The sequence below is a fragment of the Manacus vitellinus genome, unplaced genomic scaffold (genome assembly GCF_001715985.3).
Source record: "Manacus vitellinus isolate BGI_N305 unplaced genomic scaffold, ASM171598v3 scaffold_7_pilon, whole genome shotgun sequence".
Classification (NCBI taxonomy): Eukaryota; Metazoa; Chordata; class Aves; order Passeriformes; family Pipridae; genus Manacus; species Manacus vitellinus.
In genome coordinates this window covers 14,703,860-14,726,152 of record NW_021940813.1, presented here as the reverse complement: position 1 = coordinate 14,726,152, position 22,293 = coordinate 14,703,860, and the positions used below count along the sequence as shown (strand labels likewise).

General features: G+C 42.0%; 1 protein-coding gene across 4 annotated transcripts in view; it reads right to left on the bottom strand.

The window, feature by feature from the left end:
* The window catches only part of GPM6B (glycoprotein M6B), a 108,570-nt gene that overhangs the window by 30,267 nt on the left and 56,010 nt on the right, over positions 1-22,293 (bottom strand). The window contains exon 1 of one of the 4 annotated variants that reach the window (XM_008926827.4): positions 2,242-2,643. The exons of 1 other annotated variant lie outside the window; for it this stretch is intronic. In XM_008926827.4, coding sequence (XP_008925075.1) covers positions 2,242-2,302 — 61 coding nt within the window. In that variant the 5' untranslated portion in view covers positions 2,303-2,643. Of the gene's footprint in view, positions 1-2,241; positions 2,644-22,293 lie in introns of those variants that run through there. 2 more of the 4 variants (XM_008926828.4, XM_018084021.3) reach the window with 2 other exon arrangements.

Here is a 22,293-nt window from a genome sequence, read left to right as displayed (position 1 = left end):
TGCAAGCCTGGCAAGCGTGTAAGGCATAACAAGTAAGAGATCCAGTCCAGAGAGTAAATGGACATATTTTTGAAGTGGTCAGCTTCTGTTTGATACCCAAAATGAAGCAGCAACATTTTCCTGCAAGTTTCTTTACATAGAGAAAAAGCTCATTTTGCTTCATGGGAGCTGCTGGTGAAAGAGCCCTTTAGAAAAATCTTGCCATTTCAGAGGTACCTGATGCCCATTGAACCTATCAAAAACCCAACCAGGTTCAATAGACTTAGCACTTTGGAAAATCTGCCTCTCAAAACCAAATATACCTCCTACCTGACCTCTTCATGGCAGTAACTTTGCAGGGATTTTGGGCTATTTATTTTTCTATAGAAACTAGGAGTAGGAGTGTTTCAGATTTCTGCATTTTAATTTGCTGTGAAACATATTGGGAATTTAAATGAATAGAAATACAGAGCATAATGTGAGAGACCATGTGTTGCTTTAAGAAATCAGAGAATTGGCAAGAACAAAGCCTAGGAGTGCTACATACACATACCTATATAACGAATCCAAAGTATAAAATTATCATAGAAAAAACTAGGAAACGGTGGTAACGTTAGGAGAGGAGGCTCCCCTGTTTGCATCCGATGAAAAAAACAGATCAACCACCTTGACTTCGTAGCATATTTACTGTTCTACTTGTTGTGCTTTCACCCTTACCAAAACAAAAGGGAAACCATAAACTCATCATAAACACACTCAGCAACACATTTTGTTTTGCACAGCTGCTAATGCATACAGATGATTTTCTTTGGTGTTTATTGTAACATGAGTTCCATTAGTTTAAAGGAAGATCATCAATGAGAACAAAAAATTGCTGTCATTTTTAAAGAATGATCTATCAGTTCAAGGTGGTTTTACAGTCAAGCTATTCAGGCCATTTTGTACATTAATTACTCAAAATCTGCAGTGAGGTGGGTTATTGTCCCCATACACTAATGGCTTTCAGAGTTTAATCTCTCATCAGTGGACCTCCTTTTGTGAAATCCCTAAGGGATTATGGAGTACTATATCTAATCACTTGACAAATTTCATTTACTTGAAACTGAAGCTCGTTTTGAATTATAGGAAGCGTGTAGCAGGAACCAAATTCAAAGTAGGAAAACAAAATCTGGCACTGGACAGCACCACGATTTATCATGTTCATATCTGAACTGTTTAACACTCAATGAAAGAATTCTGTTTGCAGAAATGTATTAGTTGTGTATCAGCTGCCTAAGCCTATGAGATACCCAGACGAGATACTCAGATTGCTTATAAATGATACACGACAAGTTAAAAAGTATACTATGATTCATGCAAAAAGGTAGTGGAAATTTAAATAATTTTATTACTGCTGTATCATTTAGCAAAAAAAAGTACTGCTATGATCTGTACAGTAGTCTGCTACATTGAGGAGGAACACACATTTGACATAAATTACATGACACAGAAATAAAACAGCCTTTGCTAGTTGAATTTACCCTCTGAAGTTCAGCACTCCAGACCAAACAGAATCACCTGTAAGGCTGGCATGGATGAAGCACCTCTCTTTCTGGGCTGCCATCTCCCTACCACAGAACCACTACTATGGAATTGTTCTTTCTATTAAGCAGCAATTCTCAGTGATTAACACATCCTGAAATCTAATGTTGAAAAACTCATTGCATTTTTCCCCATTATCATAGTACAGGCAGATCTCTACAAAAGTGAAATTTGCCAGATGACACCATAGAAAAGAAATTTAAAAATAAGAGTAGCATTTGGCATCAAGCTCACTACATGAAGGTTGTGTGACATTATAATTTATTATATGTTGTTATAACCTAGGTCTCCCACATTGCATTGCAAAGCCTTGCTACATGGCTAGTCTCGATGAAAACACCAGATTATGGCTCTGAAAACAACATGCAACACACAGGCACACGCTACTTCTGTAAACCAAATTTACCAAAATCCCTCAAAGATGCAGCAATAACAAGACTTCTTTTGCAAGCATCATTTCAGGTAGGGTTAGGACAGATTCAGAGCAAATACAGACGCAGACAGAAAGATTGCTGCTCTATTAATTTGTTGTCAAGCCATGCAGGAAAGGACGGCTGAAAGCCCGAAGATGCAGTAATGATTGTTTAAGAGCTATTTGAAAAAGTGACAAAACTGGCCTAAACCTCTTTAAGCCCCCTGAATGAAAAGATTTAAACAGGCTATTGTTAGACCCCTGGGTACCTTTTTTCTCTTGGCTTTGTTCTGCATTTTCCTCCGCTGCAGTTTCCATGGCTGGCTTCATACCATCCACCAAAAATGCCGCCCCCCCCTCCCCCCCCAGCAAGCACTTTTTCTCTTCGCCTCCTTTCTCACTCCCTTCCGTCTCCTATTTACAGCGGCGGTGATTGAGCGGCTCTGTTCTCCCCTACAGTAGATTACAGTCCTTTCCAAAATGCCAGAAAAGTCTTGTCAGCTTCAATTTCGCTCCGCTGACTGGTCCACGAGGAGCTGTGCCAGCGAGCGCTCAGCTATACGTCACCACGGTCCCCAGCTATAAAATAGCCATCCTGCGCCCAACTGCGCTTCGCCTCGCCACGCCGTGGGGACCAGCATCACCCGCTTGCGCCCCCTTCCTCCTGCCCTCTGCTCTCCCCCTCTTTCCCTGTCTCCCAAGGCTCCCAACAAACGCTAATCAATTCTCTGGGTGGTGAATGAATTGGTGACATCGGGAGGGGAGATGCAAGCGAGAAAGAAAGGAGCCCCCTGGCCGTTGTGGGGTGAGCCCCCCGGCCGCCGTCTCTAAGAGGAGTGCACGCCGGCACACAATCACAAGGCTCCTTTTCCCATGGGACCTTGTTATTATGCTTCGCATTTTGATTTATTCCACATGCCCTCTGCTCTTTCAAGGGGCGGGGGGTGATGGGTCTGTTCTCTCTGTTTGCTTTCTTTGCCGACTAAGTTCCGCTCACCCACGGCAAAAGACTGTGTGAGAGAAGCATAAAAGCAAAAGTGGGCATATATGTATGTACATGGAAAATCTAAATTCTTTCTCTGACTAGCAAGCGCAATGGGAAAAAAGAAGCAAAAGAAAATCCAACCAAGCAGAAAGGAAGCGAGCTCAAGCAACCCAAAATGCACGTGCAACACTTTAAAGGATAAAATGTTTAAGAAAACACAGCTTGGGTTTTAAAAGGAGGTCTGCCACTAGAGACCTAAAGCCATGCTTGGAAGTGAGCACAGAGCTGCTGTTCAGCACGTTTGATTGCTCCCCTTAATTCACACAGACTGTAGCATGATCTAACAATCTGTACTAGCCTGGCTCTAGGAGCAACAAACCCAAGACATGTCAACATTGCATTGCATGAGGTGACTAGGTGTCTCCAGCCTGTTCTGAGGGGCCCGTGCTGGGGTGCCACAGAGCAGGGCAAAACCACATAGGGGTATTATTCCCCTCCCAAACCCCAAGACAACTGACACATTTAAGGCTGTACTGTGCTGAGGTTAATTAACCTTGCCTATCACTTTGCTTGTTTCAACGCCTCACAGTGCAACACACTGCATAGGGCAGATGTGCCCAAAGGCACTCCTTTTTGTGCATAGGATGATGGAGCAACCATGGAGCAATAGTCCTCGTGGTCCAGTCACTGCAGCCAATTCTGCAGCTTGCAAAGACACCTAGCGGACTCAGTAAACCCTGAGGATGTTAAAACCTACACACTGAATGTCCCCTATAACAGATTCAACGAGAAAAGTGGGAAGAGGGAAGCAGTCCAAAGATTTGTAGCTGCAATTCAGCCTCTTCTAGTTGAAGCTATTATACCCACAATTTTATTTCTACAGATGTCTAGCGAAAAGCACAAAAAACCTCACACCAAACATTTAGAGAAAGTTCCCTTCTCTTTCAAGAAATTAGTGCATAAAATCTCTTCTCTCACCACAGCCAACATATCTGTTAATTTGCTTTGAACATTACTGCTCAGAGTTCAGGCTCCAGCCCAGCTGCCAAGAGATCTTGGACTTATCCTAAGGTTTTGTATCACAGTATTAAACTTGATGTCAAGTATTTGCCTAAAATGCTTCCCTGTAGTCCAGGAAAAGTCTGCAGTTGAAGTTCCCACCTCAGAAGACCTTTATATAAACAGGATGAGACTAATCTGTAGAGGAGATGAAATATCCTCAGGAACCAATGTGAGGCAATAGGTTCCTGAAGGTAATCAAATCAGCAGCCCCAGAAGAGACCTCAACCCAGGTACATGGCATATTTCTCCAGTCTTCTCCAATGCCCACACACATATTGAAATCCTTCCCCAGTAAGATCATGCACTGCAAACACATTCCCTGAAGGAATCAGCCAAAAGGTGAAAACGCAGGTGACATGTTAGCTACATTCTTTTAGCCATTACTAAAAATTGTTCAAATCCCACAGTCAAGAAAGGAAAATATCTTCTTTACATTTGGGATGCTGAATATACAAAGAAAATATTCTACAAAGAGTGCTTTTTTCCCCATTTTACACCAGTAGGATTGAAAATCCATACCAAACACACCCTACTTCCTGAAAGTCACACAAATTTTAGTCATTGGTCAAAGCAGTTGATTGCTTCTGACACTAAAATGGAACTTCTTGGAACTTTTCATTGTGCAGTTGGTACTTCTGCTCACCGCTGTCACAATCTAGATCTCTGATTCTTAATGATCGTTGCTTACTTAGACTGGAAGGTCTAAAACTTTAAAAGGTTGAAACATCTCTTTTGACTACCAAAAGTTACAAAAGCCTCTTCATAACTTAATTCAAGTAGTATAATATGAATGCACTTATCAGGATAAATACACAGAAAATATAAACATAATCTGGAATTTCCTTTTTTAAACAGAAAATACATTAGACAGAACCTTTGGTTACAGACTATCCCTGGATGGAACCCACAAACAAACCCCTCCACGCCATATCCGTGAGACCTACTCCTTCAAACAGCTGCACACTTTCCTGTTGGCAAGCAGAATTTGTTAGGCAGGCTCAGGACTTCAGAGCTGATGGTTAAGAAACCCAAACCTAGCAGGCTGGGAGACTCTTTACTGTCTCCCAGGATAACCTCTTCCCCAAACAAGCAATGAAGAAACCAGTGCACAATACCAGAATCAACTTCACAAGAGCTTGAACTGAAGACTTCAAAAACCGTCAAACCCAACTATTCAAAAGCATTAATTCTACCTACTAAATCATCCTTTAAAAGCTTCAAGCGAGGCATGAGTGTAAAGTTCTCCCCCTCCCTTCTTTCTTTTTTCCAGATTGCTGCAATGTATGATAGGTTTTAACCACTTAGTATCCTAAGTAATTCCTTAATTTTCAAGCTTCTGCCCCATCATTGATAAACAGAGCAAATAAAACAAACTATATGCTATTTCCTCCAGTGCTAATATGAGTGCTGATCTTGTGCTTCGAGCATTAATCTCAGCCAGCAAGTTGTCTCATCCAATGTTCCCTTCCTTAATCAGATGCATCCTTTTCATAATATCTGATGAGACTGGGAGACATCAAGTTTATGCCTATGACAATACAGCCAAAGACTAATCCACAAAGGCAGGTATTAAAAAAAAAAAAATTAAGACTGACATTCAGCAAAAACCTGCTGTACAAACCAGGCTGATTTAGATAACCAGCAACCAGGCACGGCAGCTAGTTACATTTAGTTATGTTTCAGGAGTTCAGCCCAGCATTTTATTTGCAGACCAAAATAAAAGGGAAAATGAAGAGGGGGGCTTAGCAGCAAGGGTTTCTGCTGCTAAAGTACAGCTCTGAGCCTACTACCAAACCCCAGGATGAACAGCAGCAAAGGAAAGTATGTGAAGGCACTGCAGACCAAGTCACATTCCGTGCAAAAGAGTTTAAAAAAAAGAGGCTGAAATCTATTTTATCTAGGTTTAAAAAAAAAAAATAAATTCCCATTATTTAATCATTGTGCTCAGTCAGTTAAAATAGCACAATTGTAGAAGTTAAAAAAGATACTAAAAACCCAGTTCTGTTCATGTGCCAGTTCCTTTTGAACATCTATCTTTAATGTCATTGAATCTAGTTTACATTCCTGAAGGCTGAGAAGCTCTACCATAAGCTACAGCAAATTCTTCACAAGCTTTCAGGAGATGAATACACACTTGCGATTTCTACAAAGGCTTCACAGAGCTGTAATAAAGAGTGTTCTCATATAGTTGAAGAGCAATTTGAGATTTGCCTGTGAGATTCAAGACCCAGAAGTTAAATACATAGACCGTTCCTCAAACAAGACTGAAACACAGTCCAAGCAGCTACTTTTACAGACAACTTGCAGAATACTATTTTTTTTTTTTTTTTTTTTAGAAAATATGGAAAAATATTCAGGAGAAAGAACAAATACACATGAAGCCACTTGGTGCAATGTAATCAGTTGTGTTCAAACCAGCTTTAGACCAGTTACCAAAGACTTGCATAGAAAACCCAATCCAAATGCCTATGCAAATGTAGGTAAATTTTCCACGTGGGTAAAATCAAAACATGACAACAAGCTTTTAGTTGCACAGAAGTCATATACCTGGCAAGTACTTTTAAGAAAAAAAAATTGAAGTCTGTTCTTTCAGACATACTAAATTACTAGGAAAACGAAATCCAAATTAATTAATGAATAACAGTGTAAAAACCCTGCACTTTTACATGGTATAAAATACAGACTACTAAAAACCACTGCACTTAGGGGTTTAAATCTCAGATTTCCGTAAGAGCAAAAGTAAAGGCTTAAGCATGAATAGTGGTTATCTCTGCAACCAAAGAAAATAACTGAGTTAACCAATGCACCTACACCCAGAAGGTAAGCAGACAACCAGTTCTATGGCCCCCTTAATAAAGCCACATGAAGATGGCAATAACTGCTGCCAAGCTAAATGCCTGGCAGCAAGCAGGCAGGCAAAGTAGATGTTGTTCAGTAGCTGGGCTTCATACATTCCTCTGTCCAGCCTGTTTGTTTCCATCTGTACCATTGCTTTAGTCCACTGCACTCACAGCCACCAATGAGAATCAAAGGCAATAAACAGCCCAGATCCAAAACATACACGGATGGCTAACCTTTAGTTGGAACATAAAGGAAGGGGAAAAAAATCCCTTAGAAAGTGAATAGATGGCTCTGTACAGCTTTTCCAGCAGCTAGGTCTCATCAAGTCCTAGTCTCAAAGATGACTCAGATGGCAGAGATGTGAAGGCTACCAAAGAAAAAAAGCCTAAAGAGGTGTAATCAAAGTCAAAACCAAAGCAAAAGTTATTGTGTTCTTAAGCAACTTAAGCTCCATTTCTGCTCGTGAAAGGTGGTCAACAGCACAGAAAAAAAAAAGCTAGATTTTATTTATCTAATCTAAGTAATGGCCTTTGTAACATTTTCCTGGGTGTAAGAAACTTGTATTTAAAAAAAAAACAAACCTTGGGAAAACAATTCGTAACTCTGACAGACAAAATACAGAAATCTCAACCATGCCAAAGACATCTGAGGAAAGGCAATAAAAATGAAAACAAAACAGGCTACGCTTGAAACTAAGCTGGAAGCAGCATCACCTCTTGCACCCCCTTCTGGTGAGGCTGCCTGGAGTAGCATCATGCTTTTGGCAAGCCAGAAAGAAATATAGTGACAAACTGGAGCCCAAACTCGAACTATACAGTTGAAATAGCATGGAAATACAGAAAATCAAAGCAAAGGCTTCCTAGCATCTCCCCCAGAAGGAGTTTTCATTAAGCAGGTAGTGTTCAGACTTCCAGCTCCAATGGTTGTCTTCAGCTTCTATTCCAGCTCAACAATTTTCTGGCAATATGTACAGTTTTCTATAAGTATACTACATGGCAAGTTTCAAATGCTTTAACTTTACAATTAGGCAGCAAAACAAGGTTTGAGTTACCCTATCTTGCATAATTTTTCTCTTCATCAGTAGCAAGATCTCACTTACATGACTAATTTATGAAACCTTTCAACAGTACTTCAAATGCTGCTCCATACTTTTAAGGACTAGGTTCTTGATATTGACACACATAACCACCTTTCTTTGCTCCCTCTGTCCCTCACAACTGAGGGGAGATTCTCTGCCTTGCAGTGCAGCAGGATAATAATATGCTCAAGTCTTTTTTGCCTTTGTTCCCTTAATTCTGCACCTTGAAGACAATCCAACATCTTCAGCTTTGCTGTGAACCCTCTTCTCCAATACTACTGCCAAAGCCTAGTGCCATCTCAGAAGAATAACTAGAGCTTCTGAATACTTGGACATACTGAAATAGCATCCTAGATATTTATGTCACACTTGCTGGTACTCAAGTAGAAGTGCCTCTTGTACTTGTAGAAGAGCTATTTCTGCCAGCAATTTGGAAGGCAGCAAAGGTATCATAATATACTCCTGCTAATACAGCTGCTTCATCTCCAAAAACATGAGAATTTGAGACAGGACTGGTATTGGGAGGTTACATGTTGAATTTTTTTCTCTATCTATCTATAAATAAACTTCACTGAGTTCAGCCTTCACCCAAACTTATCCTTTTGCTCCACAAAATGAGATTTAACCAGACAATCCTGTGTTAACTTTACATCCAGTTCTGATTTTCAAAAATACCCTCCCACTCTTCACATAGACTTCAGGATCCCACCTACAATCTCTCATCTATTCAGTGCTCGTTTTGTTCTTCAGTCTTGGCCTCAGTCCAGTCTTTTCACAAAGCATGGAAAAAAGCAGGGAAATATAAAGAAGTGCAAAACGCTAAAGCTTCCCAAAAAGAGACCAAGGAGCACTGATTATAAAAAGGTACTTCTCACTGGGTACCCCACACTGGGGGTACACATGGGGAGAGTCAGGGATGGAGAATCCTCATGAATGCTATGAAGGATTTCATGCATAAATCATGTAGCTCTGTGTGTGTACACATATGCAAAAAACACGTGTGTGTTTTCATATGTATATGAAGATGTAAACGATTACATACATATTTTTATTGAGCAGAAAAGCATACAAGCACCATTGGTACCACTGTGAGGAATGCAAACTAATTTACAGAGTCACGCAATAGCATTCAGTTTAATAGTGAATGCACAACCATCCCAGTGCTACAGAGTCCTCCAGCTCAAGATTTCAGGGCCAGGAACCAAGTCAGCCAGCATCAGACTGGAGTCTGCAGCAGAGCTAAACTGTGCAGCAGAAGCACTGTTTCTTAGGCACCATTAGCCACTCACCTCGGCATCCCCGGGTGAAAGGCTCGCCCCACCAGTCCAAGGCTCAGCCCCCACTCATGGATTATTGAGTGTGTCGACATTTTGAAAAGCCCACCTAATTTGACAGTCAAAATGTTGATGTAAAAGAAAACATCAAAATAATGATTGGTATGAGCTACTGAAATTCATTGTTTGAAGTTTCAGCACCTTGTAAGTCACCACAATTACAGTTGTTTCCCTGACACAGAAAATTCCCATTCCAGTGTAATTAAACTATACTTTGGGAAAGATCCTGGACCAGTCCTGTCATGCAGCGCTGGACTGCCAGTTGAATTGCAAGTATAGTTTCTGTTCACACACAAGACACTAGTCATGAAATCCTCAGTTAAGACACTAATGAAAGGGTCCCCAATTAATCATTGTATTCTTTGCAAGAGCAGATATCCTCATTAGGAAACCAGCAGGACATTAACAAGTCCCACTTTGAGGGTGTCCAATTAACTCATCGACTAAATATGTGCCAGGCAACTTTGCCCGGCCTAGCTTTTCCAATCCTCTCTAGCCGCAGCAATTGGGATCCCAGTCATGTATAAAGTAGCTGTTCTTTCTGCGCTCTGCAAAGCCTTTGAGAACACCGCCGACGACGAACAAACAACAGCAGCTGAAATGTTTAACGGGTCTTTCACTTGCGCCCATAAAAAGTTAAGTGTGCACTCAGGGAGTTCAGTGAAATTAAGAGAAAAACCCACCCTCTACCTTTATAAACAGGGAATGACTTAACCTGCTAACAACGAGTGTGGTTGGAGCTCCGTCTGGATCATGTCACGCCTCGATTTTTGCCGAACCTCAGCAATGGGTGATCCTGCATACTAAGTGAGCTCCGAGACAAAAGTGCTATAGGGTGAGTTAAGGACAAAGTAGCAGCTTTCAGCGTGGATTCCCAGATAGGCTGTCAAGTAAAATCCCTTGCCAGGGCAGGATTATTCCCTAGAGTATACATTTCCAACACTTTGTCTCGCCTAATTTTCTAAGTGTCTCAAGCTTGGAGCCTTTCAGTCGTTTCACGGGAAGAGCCATTCTGTGGCCCGGCAGGTTTTGAGGCTTGGTACAAAGGAGGGCTTGCACAATGACAGGCCCCTGCTGCAGTCAATGCAGACAGAGCAGCTTCTCCAGAAGAAGCAGGATCCCAGCCTCTGAAATGGCCTCCAGTTCTGCTGCCTGAAAACCACCCAGACTCTCTTTTGAGTGATCCCACCCCAACATTGCCTAGTTACATCCCCATTTCTCCGTTTCTTCCCAAACATGACATTCACTTGTTTTAAACAGCTGAAAGGCATCGTTTCTGCACTTTGTCATGAATCAGAGCGAAATTCATTTAGCATCTACTTTTCTTCATCTATTCCTTGTATCATTCCCATCCCATTTTATTTCTGCTCTCTGGGTTTCAGTACATTTGTAACAATTTCTCTTGCACTCAGAGCTTCCCAAGTGTAAACAGTAAGCATTGTAGTTACTTCTTTACTCTGGAGACCCTCACATTTGTTATGCAAAATGGCACCAGGCTTTTTTGATCTCAGTAGTAGTACAGACACATCTATCACCACCACCGATTCCTGAAGTACAATCATCTGCTCTACCTTTCTGCACCATTTGGGGAGGAAAAGAAGGAAGCCAAGGAATCAAGGAAAGGGAGAAGGGATGGATATATTGGGAGATGAGAACGAGAAAAGCATAAGGCAAGAAAACACCCCAAGCTCTGGCTAAGGTTCTTTTCTTTGTCTGTAAGAGGAACTGTGTCTCTGTATCAAAAAAACTTTACTATGTCAAGTATGGGCTGACTGTCTTGGAAGTGACCAAATGCATGTTGCTCAACTTGGGACAGAGCTCTTCTCATTGCAGATCAGACTTGCCCACAGGTTGCAGAGAAAGATCACAGCTTCTCATGTCAAGCCAAAATCAACCAGCCCAATTTGCCTGTTCACAAGTTCATTAGTACAGGGAAGAAACTGAAGACCACCCACAGCTTTAAAAGTATTTCTAAGCACTTAATTCCAGCTATGGTCCTCAGAAACTAATTGTGTGTTCAAGGGTTGCACATACTTCTAACGCAGAGAGAACATCACCAGATTGCAAATGCAATCAAAAGCCCATTTTCTTAGTGTAATTTGCCATTAGTACACTGCAGGTTTATAGAGACAAACAACCAACTATAACTAAATTTTCATTGCCATTTCAGGCAGTTTCCAAGCAAATATCATAGCAACATTATCAGAACTCGAGTTCACTTAATCCCAAATTCTCTCCAATAAAACAACACTAGCATCTGTTTAAAAGAAAACAGAAAATGTAGTCCTGGATAAACTGAGCAACTCCCAAGTTCTGGACCTACAGTGTCAGGCTTCTGTGACAAACTCCACCATTTAAAGACCTTTTCATAACTTTAAGAGAGAAGGAAAAAAATCAAATTCTAGGCTTTTATCTATATCATTCAGTAAAGACTAGTGTTTAGGGATTTTTTCAATACATACGAAACACTGATGAATCTATTTATTTCAACCTCAAATACAATCATATAAATGTGGTAACAGACTAAGTAGCATTTCACAGACTCCCTTCTGTTGCATAACCGAGAAGAAAAAAATCACCCCAGTTGCGGCAGCCCCCATTTCCCCGAGTTGAAGGCAACTCTTTGGGAGCTCAGTACTGCACAGCCAGTGAGCACCACTGACTGCCCTGCACACATCAGCAACTTGGGAAGGAATCGATGGAGGCCTTGTCGCGAAAAATCTGTTATTTCAGCTTAAACTGCACTTAAAAGTGAACAGAAAGTAGCTATCCGTGTTAGCCAGAAAGAAATACTGGTTTACAGAGCTGCAGGATGGGTGATGGTGGCCAGCGCTGCAAACCTTGCCAGCAGCCCCACCACCCCTGTCCCGGCTGCCTGGGGAGCGCTCTCCAGGACCCCTGCCCTAATGGCACTGGCGGGGGTCCCAGCGGGGCCAGGGCCGCCCATGGGAACCCGCACGGCCTTGGGGCTTCACGGGTGACCGGGCTCGTCAGCCCTATTCAGCCCCGCTCCCCGTGCACAATAACCAGCAGCCGCGCTCCCAGAATACGGGCCTCCCCCTTCTCCCCGCTTTTATCATCCTTCATATCTCAACGATGACAGGCCTGAAAGGGCTTCTGATGGGAAATGTGCTTCGAATTAGCATATTTCCCCCTGCATACAATGGAGGCATTAAGCTGCTGCGGTTTGCAAGTCCAAACAAAAGCAGCCCAGGCTGTTTTTAGCAGCACTGTTTGAAGTTTTATTCCCTCTCTCCCGAGTTGCAAGCACATTTAACAAATTTTCACTCTTTCTGTAAAGAAGGAAGCGCGACTGATAAAAATCTTATTATTTGATCGGGTTCAGACTTTAAAAGAAAAAGCCAATCTTTCGGTATTGCAAAGAGCAACACGGTGCTGCGCAGTGCTTCCACTGAACTGCAGCTCAGGGTCCACCCCCCAGTGAGCTCGTCTGGCTGCGCTCAGCACCTGCGTGGACCCTGTCATTGAGAATTTCAGAACTTGAATACGTTCACAGCAACCCAAGAGAAAGGGTCCTGTATTCACAGCTCGATTTTACTACTGTGCCAGGGGCACACTGTTGAAAATATCAAAGTGAGAAATCAAACCACTGTGCTGTAAGGAGGAGCAAAGAAAGCCGTCCCCCCATTCCGGGATTATCCTTTGGTTTAACTTGAGGGTTATGAACAGGAGAGTTGAACCTCAGAAGTACAACCTTTATGAAATAGCTTCAAATTAGAAAGTGAATAGATATTTATCAGGGAAAGGAGGGCAGGAGATGGAAATTACATGAGTTCAACACAGACACAAAAGCAGGAAAAAGCACTCCTCCATCAAAACATCTTTGGGTAACAGCTGCTAGAAGAATAAATCTACCTCAGCTCAGTGTGCTGGTCTGTAATTGCTCATTAACACAGTTGGACCATTAGAAAGCCAGTTTGTGGTTTTCCTGGTAAAGAGGCATGTCTGCCTTCTTCCTACATTAAACAGAATTTTCTCTGAGAGGAAGACTACACGTGCTTCTCAGAGGAAGGGTTTGGTGGTTTAGGTTTGGTTTTTCTTCTTCTTCTTCTTTGTCTTCTGTCTCCCAAGATTTCCAAGGTATTTATGTAATCTTCTATATGTGGCACAGCTAAGAACAAAAATCACGCTCCTTAACAACATGAGATTACAGCAGAAAAGCAGAATGCCAATGAGATCCTAGGCAGGCAGCTTGTAAGTAAGGTGGATATAAAAACTCTTCAGAAAAAAAAGCCTGGGTTGCAGCCTGCAGGAGTCTTGTAGGAGAAATGTCTGCTTTGTTCAGACTCTTCCGTTCTGTCTCAGGAAATTTTCCTGAGGATGATGATCCATCTCTACTCCTTGACTTCTTTAGGAGCAATGCTCAAGATACTCAACAGTCCCTGCTGTGCACGAGCACTTTGGTCTCAGCCATCCACTTTTACCCTGCCACGTGCCAAGCAGTCCACATGGCACCATGCTCCCTCCTGCAGGGTGCCAGCCCTTGCGGATCTGCATTACCTGGCAGGAGAGGCATTTCACTTACTGATTTCCACCAGAATGACAGAGCTCCTGGTGCTGATGCATTTCACTGTCCATATGGCAACCGCACAGCAGTGACTGAGGTCTAACCATAGACATTCTCCTCCCTCTGGCAGATGCTCTCACATCCTCCTTACTAAAATGTCCTCTGCAGTATCAAGCACCTACAGCCCAAGGGTCTGTCTGTTAGTGGGTCACACTCTCCTCTGATGTACCAGTTCTGCCAGCAATGAGACAATTTGATCCCCAGGAAAACTTTCTCATAGTCTCCAGGTTCACTTTAACAATATATTCATTCAGTGGGGCTATAGAAATCTGACTGGAGAGTACTATGCGTTATTTGGCAGTATTTCTCTACCTCTGCCTGTAAACTGCCTTTAAACATGCATTTTTCCATGCTCTGAGGCACTTCACAACTTGGTACCAAAATAGTAGATATGACCTCCACATGTTACCACAGAAAGGTCTCATGTCAAAGCAAAAGAAGGAAGGACTTACTAGGCCTTTCAGAGGCCTTCATTAGATCATTAACAGATGGGTGAGAGTAATAAAGCAGTCTAGGTATGAGAAAAGAGAAATTTAAGACCAAAATGAAGACTGGTTTTCTCACTCATACTTGAATGAGTACTTCACTTTGCAAGCATTCCTTCTGAGCTAAGTTCTTTGGAAGTGTTGTTTAATCAAATTCTGCAACAACCTGCCACAGAAAATGAAATAAAATAGATCTCAGCTCCATTGACATAGAGGTCACAAAAAAGCAGCATATTGGGTTTACTTGGCAAGATTTTGGTAGCGGGGTGGCTACAGAGGTCGCTTCAGCAAGAAGATGCCAGAAGCTTCTCCCATTTCCAATAGAGCCAATGCCAGCCAGATCCAAGATGGACCCACCACTGACCAAGGCCAAGGCCATCGGTGACAGTGACGCTTCAGGGATTATGCATTTAGTAGGGGGAAAAAATCTGTACAGTAACCTGCAGCTGGAGACAGAAGTGAGAATACATGAAACAGTCCTGCAGACACAAAGGCCAGTAAATAAGGATGGGCAGGAGGTGCTCCAGGTGCCAGAGCTGTGAATCCCCTGCAGCCCATGGAGAACCCCATGCTGGAGCAGGTGGACACCCAAAGAAGACAGTGACCCCATGGGAAGCCTACATTGGACAAGGTCCTGTGGACCCATGGAGAGAGGAGCCCATACTGGAGCAGGTTCCTGGCAGGACTTGCAATCTCATGAGGGACACACACTGGAGCAGTTTGTGAGGAACTGCAGTCTGTGGGAAGGACTCACACTGTAAAAGTTCAGGGAGGACTGTGACCTCTGGGAGGGGTCCTGTGCCAGAGCAGGAAAAGAGTGTGAGGGGTCCTCCCCCTGAGGAGGAAGGAGTGGCAGAGACTGACCACAGCCCCCATTCCTGTCCACCTGTGCCACTTAAGGGAGGAGGTAGAGAATCCTGAGTAAAGTTCTGCGTGGGAAAAAGGTAGGGGGGGTAGGTGGTTTAAGATCTGGTTTTATTCCCCATTCCCCTACTCTGATTTGACTGGTAATAAAATAAATTAATTTCCCTAAGTCAAACCTGTTTTGCCCATGATGCTAACTGGTGAGTGATCTCTAGCTATCTTTATCTCAACCCATGAGACTTTCATTATATTTTCTCTGCACTGCCCAGCTGTGAAAGGGAGGGACAGAGTGGCTTTGATGGGCACCTGGTGTCCAACCAGGGTCAACCACCACAGGTGGTAAGAGATATGCCTACTAAAAAGGTCCAGTAAACTCAGCAATGAGATTGTAGGCTTCTTAGTGATGGGATCTATCGACAGAAACTTCAGGTAAAATAGTCTCATAACTTTGAATTTAAACCAAGAAAAGAGAAAGCTGAGAAAAAAAAGCCCTCCATTTATTTGGAGATACTATGTCTCATCTGCAGAATTTCTCTTCAGGATGCCTGGGGTGTGAAGAAGAAAGTAACTGAAAGAACTCAGAGCAGGGTAAAGCAGTGCCTTTCATCTTGCCGTTGCCCCAAAGGGACCTGACCACAGCACTAACCAATCGAGGAAATAATCTCAAATTTCAGTTATTCTTCAGATTCACTGGATTCAGACCAATGATGAATTCACAGCACATGCCGCCATCCGCTGTGGCGTTCTGGCACAGGGCAGCACCCCACCAACAATGGCACCACTCTTCCTTTCAAAGGGCCCCAGAAAGAGCGCTCTGTGTTCTCATGTGATGAGGAGGCTTTTACAGCTTGGATCACTACAGGGTATTGAACTCTGACAGTATGCTTACTGAAGGTTCACTAGCTTCATCTTAGACCTCAACAGGTATGTATGATATCTAAGTTAAAATAAACCATCCTCATTTACATTCATTTTGGCATCATGAATCACTTACCTTGCTGAAACAAAACTACCTTCTCACCTCCACATTGAGTAAGCGTTATTAACTTTTCCAGTATCCCACCTACTGCTGTTTTCTTTAGTGCAAGTGCACAGCACAGAATTATCTCGGAATATGCTTCACGCTTCAGCTTTCAGTGAGAAAAGGAAGCCACAGAAAACATTCAGGACATACTATGGCTGCTCCTATAGGCAGAAATAGTTTCTGGCCTTCTAAATTAATCTCATGAAAAAAACAAACCCCAAAACTACTCGCACTCGAACAACAGATTGATGTGCTATGAAGCAGGACAAGCCCCTCATGTTTCCTTTCTTGTCCTTTTAACTCAATCTAACAAAACTGATCATTACTATTTTTACTACTTTCTAAATATTGCCCTGACTTGGGGAACCTGGCTCCAGGAATCAAGGCAGAGGTGATTTTCAGTCTTCTCAGGTTATGGTAGAAATTTGCTAGTCTAAATTTTATGCTCTGCATGGACAGAGCCTATCATTCTAGAGCACTGAAATTTCCCATGACGATCCTTCATGGTCTCAGACATGCTGCACAAGCTCATCCCAAACTGGGGAGAAATATCCTGTGTTCTGCTACAGACAGGCTTCCTCATAGAAATACTCCACTGAAGCTAACAAGCCCAGAAACACTCAAGGGCTTGCATGCTTAAAAACATACAAACCCTTCTCCCTCTAAAAGACACATTCCTCCTTCCCTTCTACCTGTGCTCTATCTGCAATGTAACATCACTACAGAGGTTGACAAAATTTCATCTCTCTTCTAAATAGAGCAAAGAACATAAATAAATAAACAAATAAACAAAATTCCCAACTAATCCAAGATGTAGCAACTAAGTATGTGAGATGCCCTACAGAAGTGAAATGTAAATTTTCCACAGTTTTGAATCAATTGACATAGTGCTAGTCATGCTGGTCCATTCTCATAAATACTGTTTGAGATTTTTCCTTTCTGACACAAAATACATACTAACAATACAGAGTGGTCTCCACTTTCCACCCCTACAAGTTGAAGCACTGTTATGAATATGCTCTGCAAACAAGCCCTGTGCAGTCCCACAGAAAAAACAAAATTGCACACCTGAACCCGAGCAGATAGTCAGAACTGCAATGGAGCAGGAAGACAAAAAAGCAGCTGTTTGCATCTCAAAATATTTGCAATTTCTATTTCACAAATCATCTTTTTCTCTTCAAAAAGACTTCTCAGTGCTGATGTAAACCCTAAGATTAGAGACATGGGGAAAGAATTTCTCTACAGTAAGAATTATAGAAGGAGTTTCTGCCTCCATTTCTGCTTTTGACCACATTTCAGCCTGAATTTAACCTCTCTGCTATACAGAATAGTTGATGTATATGTAAGCGAATGAGATTAGAGGGGAAAGTTTCTTGGAAACATGCTATTACAACACAGTGTTGAAAAACGAAGTACATAAGCTGAATATACTATCCTTTTGTGTTTGTTGAGATATTTCACAAATGTAGGACAGGTGTATTATCCTTTTTAATGCATAAACTAGGCCAGAAAAACTGCTTTCACAAACACTAAAATCGCTTTATTGATCTTTCACAGTATGTGCCTAGATTTCCAGATGGACTTGAAGCTACAGGGGTCAATTAGATACAACAGATATCTTTAAACATACCAAATTATCTCAACAGAAAATGTTAACAAGTAAAATAGGTTACCATTCATGCGTGCTACATCTTTAAGAAGAAGGAAAGTTACTTTCAAGTTATCCCCAAAGGAACATTTCAGTAATACTTCTCTGAATTTTTAGCTAAGCTATTTCTTTCTTTCACATATTATTTTTGAAACTTTAAAAAAGTTTTCTAAACTCTGCATGCTAATTAGATTCTAATCCAATTCACCAGATGTGGGCAGTCATCAGTACTATTCATATTATAGACTTGTACTTCAAAAAAAATAAAGTTGCTTCAGTTCCTCCTTGCAAGGGGAGCATTCTTCAGCATTTTACTCTTAACGAAAGTATCAACCAGGGTCTGAAGTGAGCAGCACAGGTTGCATTTCTACCTCATACTGAATTTCTCCCCTCAATAGCTTTTGTATGATTTCCTGTTTATTTATGTTTGTGCCTAGATGCAGCATCAAAAGCATGAACCACTTTCAGCTGCAATAGCAGTATTTTAATTCCTACCAATTTATTTGACAATGCTCCTTTTTAGAGAGGATTTTATGGAGTGAAAGGCAAATGGAAATGAGTTTAAAAAGTGATTTGGTTATGACTCATACTGCACTTAGGAAATATCCATGCAGCAGGGTCAATAACTAGCAACTATGACATAACATTTAAACGCTGGCACCCAATACTTACTCCTTAGCATCCTTCTGGAATTCTGCTCCTTTTAAGAAGTTTCATTCTTTTGCCTTCAAAATAGCTATGATTTGCTAATACATGATATGCCTTAAACCTCCTTTGACAAGCTCTACCAACACAGTCATATTTTTCCCACTTGCATTTTCTCATGGTTTGAATGCATGCATTGTCAGCCTCCTCTGCCTCCACCTCTCCTTTCCTACATTATGTGCAGCACGCATTTGTTTCAGCTTATAAAAAGCACTAGTGGATTCTGAAGCCACTAAAAAGAAGTTGTCAACATATGGGATATGTGGGAAACTTGATCCAGTAGGTGAAATAAGACTCAACTTTAGAACAGATAAATAGAAGTTTCAAATATTATTAATACAGAATGGGTTGCAATTTTCCTTTTGAAGTTTTACAGGAGAACTGTGGCCACTGCCCTTGCACAAACTGAAAGAAATCTGATTGGGGGTTTTTTTGTTTGTTTGTTGTTTTTTTTTAGCATTGAGGCAGATGGCCCTGGCTTCAAATATAGAAGACCTTCCTACACAAAACAGAGGTGCTGGCACATGATACGTGGGTAGAAGGATATTCTGGATACTTGCCTGGGAATGTCTGCACCCAAGAGGTGAAATAGCAGGATAAGAGAGAAAAAAGGAGGAAAAAAAAGAAAAAGAAAGCTAAGAAGAAGCACAAAAGTAGCAGATTCAGAAGGCATGGAGACACCATGTTTGTGACAGAGGAAAATGCAAAAAAGCATAGCTTTCTGAGCAGATAGGGAGTGAAAATGTACCTTTACATGGGGTTTCAGATTACTGTATTGATCACTATTTTTGAAGGGGACTTTGGATTGTGAGTAAAGAAATTACTTTAGTTGAGACGCAGGAGGTGGCAGAGCCCTGTCAGACTCAATCCACCTCCCACTGCTGGAAAAACAGTGGGTCCTGAAAGCAGGTAAGGTCGTGCCAAACCCACAGTGGGTTTCACCCAACAACTGGACCACTTCAGGATCCCAAACTGGAGACTCTCCCATCCAAGCAGCAACCACTGTCTTCTCACTCCCTGTATTCCGCCCCCGTCGCCTGTCACAGCCATGGGCTCGCTTTCTTTTGTCTCCCTCCCAAATAACTCCTCCTGCTTTCAGCCTGTGCTTAATCCTCCAGGAAACCTCATTCTCCTGAGAAGAAGAGTGCTTCTGTACGTAATCTCCAGACAGCAGCTGTGACCCCGGCACCCAGAAAGGCGGTCATTGTGCAGAGCCGCGGTATCAGGGGTGAACTTCCCCTCTCCCCCCCACCATTTATTTAAGGGCCGCTGGAAGTGCGCTGTTGGTTTATGCACACACACTGCCAGCAGTGATTTCCACCAGCAGCTGTGGGGTACTTGTCCCTTCGCCCTCATTGCAGGGCTACCCTCAGAATCCGCACAACCATCCATTTTATTATTTTTTTTATTTTGCATTTTAAGGGATTGAACTTCCCACCTGCCAACAGAAGGAGCACTTGTTTTTTGCATTCGGTCCTTGAGGCTACTGCAGTATTACTGAAAAGTGACTTTGTCCATTTTTAATATTCAAAAATACAGAACAGCTGTGCTTTCTCGTAGTCCTTTTGTATAAGAGTGGCTCAGAGACAATACTAAATTCAAGGCTGCCAAGGCTCAGACCTGAACGGCCTGAAAAAATGGCTTTTTTTTTATTTTATTTTTTCTTTTTTTATACTAGTTCTCAAGACATGCTATACTACCAGCACGTTGGTAAAGCAACAGGTGTTATTTTAAGGCAGAAGAATTTGAAAAATGTAATTCTTCATGGCAGGCTTATCAGTCTTTTAGCACACTCAGCTTTTATTATTCTGACACAAGACAAACTTACGTAACAGCACAGTACGTACTAATTTACGGAATAACAACATGGATGTTGAGTTTGGAACACTGCACTTTTGTTTCAGACTGTGGACATTTCCCATACTGCTAAGAAAGGCATATGCTGCGCAAACACTTTTAAAAGCATCCAAGTGGAATTCAATATATTGAAAGAAGCTAAAGTACTCTGGAGTGATTAACAAACATGCTGCAGCAGAATGGTACAAAAGGATAATTAAGGACTAAACCCACAGAGATACTGAGACAACTAAAATCTCTCCAATTTCTCCTGCAATTGATTAGAAAAGCCCACCTGCCCATTGATGGCGTACAGGCAGATGTTAAAGTGGTACCAGATCACTGTAAGTAACTACAGAACTTCCCATCTTCTAACACACTTCATTATTCATATTCACTTTTGAAGGATTTAAGGGCTCCTCTTCAGAGAGAGGGAGGATGTATGTGGCCACAAAGCTGAACAACACCCCTTCTCTGACTCTTCCCTTGGCTAATGTTTCTTTCTCACATGCAGAAGAGCACTGGAAGCCATCCACCAAGGATGCTGGTCTCTGGCAGAGTAAGAGTCAGAAGAAAAATGGTATTAGAAAGACAGAGCTGCCTGAAATGGCAAAAATGCCAGAGGAAAAGATGATGGGACTTCTTAGTTTTCAAAAATTAGCTTGTTTGATTTATTCTTCATCCCAGAGGACAACTACAAAACACCTCAAGGATAAAGAAATGCCTTTTCTCCTCTAGCTCAAAAGAATTTTTTCAAACTCTGCCTATGTAATCCAAGGCATCACCTTCCCCCTGAAAAAATGCAACTCTGGTGAAAGGTAAATGGTCACTACTCACCTTACCAAAATTAATAACAGCAAAATTATTTTCTTTGCTCTGGTCCTTCCCCAAGTCTCCTATTTGCTCCTTGAAACATTCTTGAAAGTCCTCAAGAAGAAAAGGAAAGCAACTAAAAAGCACTCTCAGTACCTTCTCAAAGGCTGAGAGAGATTTCTAGAAGGGATTTTATACTGAGCTACTATTTGCCCACATTTAAAACACACCTTCCTTTCCCTCTTTGACAAGAAATATACCTAAAAGAGGCATATGCACATACAGGTTTCTGCTAGCTATGGCACATATTTTCAGGGTTAGTGGACCTGGTGATGAAAGACACTTTGCTCCCATGAGCTGGAGAAAAGCTCTCAGCTGTAACTCCACATAGGTGAGCCATTCCCACCCATGCCTGCTTCCCTTCTCTCTTTAAAAAGAAACACTTGCTTATACACTGTCTGCTATGCTAGTGCTGCACACACAGGTTGCCTTCAGCATCCAAGCACTTATCTGACAACTCAGCCCTTCTACAGATGAGGTACCTCCAACCAGTCAACAGGCTGAGGACCCCATCCCATAGTGACAAAACATTTCAGGCAGCAATGTGCCATGATAATTCACATATTATTGTATCTGTTCATGTATTATCAGTGAGCATCAATGCTACTTCAGGTGGTTGGCATCGGCATTGCCTCCCTCATCAAGTGCTTCACAGTGAGTAAGCAGCTCTGGGGCAGATCTGTAATCGCTGCAGATGCTGTTTGCCTGTCTTCACTGTGTCTACACAAATGAACATATGGCTTTCTAGCACAAGGCCAGCTTACACAGTCATTAATTAGATATAATTTCAGCCTGTTCAATGTATCTGATACAAAAATCTGTCCTCTGGCAGGAATGCCCTTGTGGTGCAGAAACTTCCTCTCTTTGTGAATTGCCTTATCTCATGAGGAGGAGAAACACCTTTGCCTGTGACCACATAAATTTATAAATGCAGGTAAACACACCTGAACTTGCCAGTGGGTTTCTTCTCCCTCTCTCTAGTTCTCATAACAAGTAGA